Here is a 4479-nt window from a genome sequence, read left to right as displayed (position 1 = left end):
AACCAGAAAGCTTTATTGAGTATGATAATATTGTGTACCGTAAGATCTCATTCCACTTCCTTGCAGTGTTGAAATGACTACCAGCATATGGAAAAAATGCGTGGCCCTTCTACTTTCGCCTGTCCATATATCGTGCGGGGAAGGAAACATGTCTAAATGAAAGTCCATGCCTGCACACATTGTTTGGATGTATCTACATTTTCAACGTAATCAAATGGAAACTGAACTACAATCAAAATCATTCACGAGATTTTGTATACATATAATAATGTCCACTACACAACTACTGGCAACGTGCTATTTGCAGCTTGTGGCATATAGCGCTTTACACCTACTCCACGGATTTTAGTTGCAGAGAGGAATACTCTAAATTACAAGTCTTTTAACTACCAACGTTGACATGGACCCCATTCTGCATATACACTTTTGCCTACCTGGTACAGGATCGCACTGTCTTTCCCATGTAATTACAAAACCATCAAATTGGATGACAGCCCTTGACTTCCAATATTTGTAATACGTCAGTATTTCAATGAGAGCATTTGGAGATTTTCCGCTGCCATGGAGAAAGCTATATAATACATATGTGCAGCAGCTAGCAAACTGCACAGAGCTTATGCACCGTTCGTAAGGAAAGATGGGGACGAAGATCATTGAGGTTTGGATTTCACCCATGAGCTGGTTGGTCTGTGCATGGAGCTTGGCATCATTTATTGTTAATCCATGGTGCCAAGCTCTTCCTCAAGAGGCTCAGATCCTCCTGCAAATGAAGGGAAGCTTCAACGATGATCCCCACACTGCATTGGACAACTGGAAATTAGAATCCCCTGATGCGCCTTGCAATTGGAATGGAATCACCTGCGACAATTCTACAGGTATGGTCATCGAAATCACACTCGAAGCCAAATCTCTCAATGGCCCTCTTTACTCCGGTTTGTGTAGTTTGCGGAGCTTGAAAAAGCTCCATTTGGGTTTCAATCACTTGTATGGTACTCTGCCGCTGTCTCTCATGAATTGCAGTAACCTCGAATCCCTCGACCTCAACACAAATTCTCTCTCCGGCACGTTGCCAGACTTTTCTGGATTGAAGTCCTTGAAGACAATCGACCTCACGACCAACAACTTCACAGGGCAATTCCCTGCTTCTCTGGGAAATTTAGCAGAGCTCAAGTCCCTGAACCTTGCTGAGAATCCTTTCACTCCCGGGAGAATACCCCAAGAACTCAAGACTTTGAAGAAACTCAACACCTTCTATGTGGCCTCCTGCAATTTGATAGGAGAAATCCCCCTTTTCATCTTTAATTTCACAGAGCTGAGCCTCCTGGATCTCTCCAATAACAACCTCAACGGATCCATTCCCAAGGAAATCTCCAACCTGAAGAAGCTCTCTTATCTGGAGCTCTACGGTAACGCTCTCAGCGGGAGTATTCCTCCAGAATTGGGGGATCTCAGGTCATTGCAAGACTTGGATGCGTCGGACAATAAGCTTACTGGCAGCATTCCACAAGAGCTCGGGAATTTGAAGAATGTAACATATATCCAGTTCGATAACAATAATCTTTGCGGCCAAATTCCTGAAAGCTTCGCGGATTTGCCGCTTCTGGAAGGGTTATCAGTATATCGGAACAATCTTACAGGACAATTACCGCAGAAGCTCGGCAGTCTCTCTAAATTCAACATGCTGGAAGTGTCGGAAAATCGGCTCAATGGCCCGCTGCCTAAAGACATGTGCAGAGGAGGAAACCTGCAGTACTTTCTTGCTCCTAGCAATTCTTTCACAGGAGAATTGCCTCTCTCATACGGAGCCTGCAAAAGCTTGGTACGTTTCAGAGTCAATAACAATAATCTCAGCGGGAGAGTGCCCAGTGGAATCTGGGGTCTGCCCAATGTCAATATTATTGATCTGAGTTTCAACAATTTTGTGGGCGCAATCAGTGCCGAGATCGGGAATGCAAAGAATTTATCCCAATTGGCCGTTTACAACAACAGATTCTCTGGCAACTTGGTGCCAGAGATTGGCATGGCGGTACAATTGGTCAGAATTGAAGCGAATAACAATCAGTTTACAGGTCCATTGCCGAAGGAAATCGGGAGGTTGAGTCAGTTGAATGCTCTGTATTTGCAGGAAAATATGCTGGAAGGATCCATTCCAGATGAAATCGGCTCCTGTAAATCTCTAATTGTCATAAATCTTGCGAGAAATCGTCTGGACGGAAACATTCCAAACAATTTGGGATCAATTGAAGCTTTGAATTCTGTAAATCTTTCAAGTAATGAACTCTCCGGATCAATTCCCAGCAGTCTTAGCGAATTGACTTTGAGCTCTATTGATTTCTCCAACAATCAGTTAAGCGGCCCCGTTCCCAATTCGCTCATCACCGTCGGAAACAGGGGAAGCTTTTCGGGAAATCCAGGGCTCTGTGCTAAAATCTTTACTGGAGATGACACACTAGCGGCTTGCTCGACTTCTTCTTATTCTCGGGATGAATCCAAAAAACTGAAATTGGCTGCCGGTCTAATTGCAGGTGCAGCGATGTTAATATCCGCCATTGGACTGATTCTTTTCCGGCGGTTCCTTCAATACCGGGCAGATTCACTGGAGAAAAAGGAAAATCCTTCATGGAAACTTATAGCTTTTCATAACTTGAGCTTCAATGCGGAAGATATTTCCAGGGTTTTTTTACTGAAAGGAGATGAAAATGTGATTGGGAGCGGAGCATCCGGTAAGGTTTATCGCGTTGACATACCCAACAATGAAACTGTAGCAGTGAAGCATCTGTGGACATCCACCAAAATGGATATGGACGATATCTACATGGACAAAAATAAGAAGAATTCCTACAATTCCTACAATAACAAAAATGAGAACATTTACAGAGACCATGACCATCGATTGGCAAAGGCAGAAGTTGAAACATTGGGGACCATTCGGCACAAAAACATTGTGAAGCTCTATTGTTATCTGTCCAACAGTCATTCAAATCTGCTGGTGTATGAATACATGCCTAATGGGAACCTGTTTGAAGCTTTGCATAGCCATAATGATCTGGATTGGCCATCACGCCACCAGATTGCATTAGGGGCAGCTCATGGTTTGGCTTATCTTCATCATGATTGCTCCCCTGCAATTATTCACAGAGATGTCAAGTCTACCAATATCTTGCTGGATCAATTTTATCAGGCCAAGATTGCTGATTTTGGTGTTGCAAAAGTTCTTCAAGCTTGCAACAGAGGAAGGGATTCAACCACAGGTTTTGCAGGCACTCACGGTTACATTGCTCCTGGTAAGTTTCTTTACTATTTTTTCTGCCACATGTATTCCATTTTCTTTCTGATGTTTACACACACAGCTTTTTGCTCTCAACTGGTGTGTTTTTAGGTTTTGCAGTCCTTGATCTCTAAGTTCATTAGCATGCATTTTTTGACATCTTCTGCAAACGTATGAAACCTGAATGGTGCCATGTTTATATATTTTTCAGAATATGCATACTCCTTGAAGGTTACCGAAAAGAGCGATGTTTACAGTTTTGGTGTGGTTCTGCTGGAGCTCATAACTGGCAGGGGGGCCATTGAACCAGAATTTGGGGAGAACAAGAATATTGTTTCTTGGACTTCAGGCGAAATCCTTAAGAGCGAAGATTTAATTGCTGTTCTCGACTCAAAAATTTCCAAGTCATTTAAGGATCAAATGATCCAGGTCTTGAAAATTGCAGTGTCTTGCACACATAAACTGCCAGCTTTGCGGCCTTCCATGAGAGAAGTTGTGCAAATGTTGCTGGATGCAGATCCTTGTAAGTTGCAAGTCAAATTCAACTCCTAAAGTGGTTATTGATAGACCTGTTCAGTCGTAAGGCCAATATCAGCTAACAAGAGCAGATTGTTGCTGATCAGAAGTGCATTTCATACAGTAACTACTATCAGTCTTCTTCTTTCTTCCTTAGTTGTGCTTATGCATCTTTTCACTTTAAGAAAATGAAAACACTCATGTGTCTACCTCTATGGGTAATACTCCTGTAACTTCATGTTCCAGCAAAATTTGGTCACTTCCTGTAACTTCAGGGAGGTAAAAAGAGCAACCAAACCTGATAGTTGCAACTTCTATGTATATCTGTGTGGGATTCTTGATGGAGGATCTTCATTTTTTAATTGGACGTGATTACAAGATGATATCCTTTATGTTTGTTTACACCTGTTTAACAGGCTATCTGTCAGCTTTGAAATGGAAGAAATTGTTCAGTCCACTTAGATAAGCTCGACACAGTTAACACTATTTGATCCTGTTACTGGTATTTGTTCATTCCTTCATGATTTCTGTTTCTCCAGGGGGTAGGTTTTTGTTGAGAATTGGTCAGAAACAGAGAGTTGTTGCAAACATGGTAAAATTTGTTTCTGGTAAAGGTGATAAGAGTGACAGGTTTGTTGGTTTATGAAATAGACCACAGCCTTGCAATTGTATTTACAACTGGCAGAGCAGTTTCA

The 4479-nt window shown here is 42.2% G+C and overlaps 1 protein-coding gene across 1 annotated transcript; it reads left to right on the top strand.

Annotated features, from left to right (window-relative positions):
- The first annotated feature begins 394 nt into the window (after nucleotides 1-394).
- On the top strand, nucleotides 395-4241 carry LOC149181094 (uncharacterized). The gene is made up of 2 exons (XM_089416439.1): nucleotides 395-3284; nucleotides 3480-4241. The coding sequence occupies exons 1-2, from the start codon at nucleotides 638-640 to the stop codon at nucleotides 3818-3820; spliced, it is 2988 nt and encodes a 995-aa protein (XP_089272565.1). The 5' UTR covers nucleotides 395-637; the 3' UTR covers nucleotides 3821-4241.
- Nucleotides 4242-4479: the final 238 nt, after the last annotated feature.

Source organism: Pinus tabuliformis, chromosome 3_2, assembly GCF_031772625.1.
Source record: "Pinus tabuliformis cultivar Carrire ecotype Pingquan chromosome 3_2, CPIR1, whole genome shotgun sequence".
Classification (NCBI taxonomy): domain Eukaryota; kingdom Viridiplantae; phylum Streptophyta; class Pinopsida; order Pinales; family Pinaceae; genus Pinus; species Pinus tabuliformis.
This window is presented reverse-complemented; position numbering and strand designations above follow the sequence as displayed.

Coding starts and splice junctions, on each gene's coding strand:
- LOC149181094 (XM_089416439.1), top strand. CDS start 638: ATGGGGACGAAGATCATTGAGGTTTGGATTTCACCCATGAGCTGGTTG. Junction 3,285..3,479: donor TCACGGTTACATTGCTCCTG/GTAAGTTTCTTT, acceptor TATATTTTTCAG/AATATGCATACTCCTTGAAG.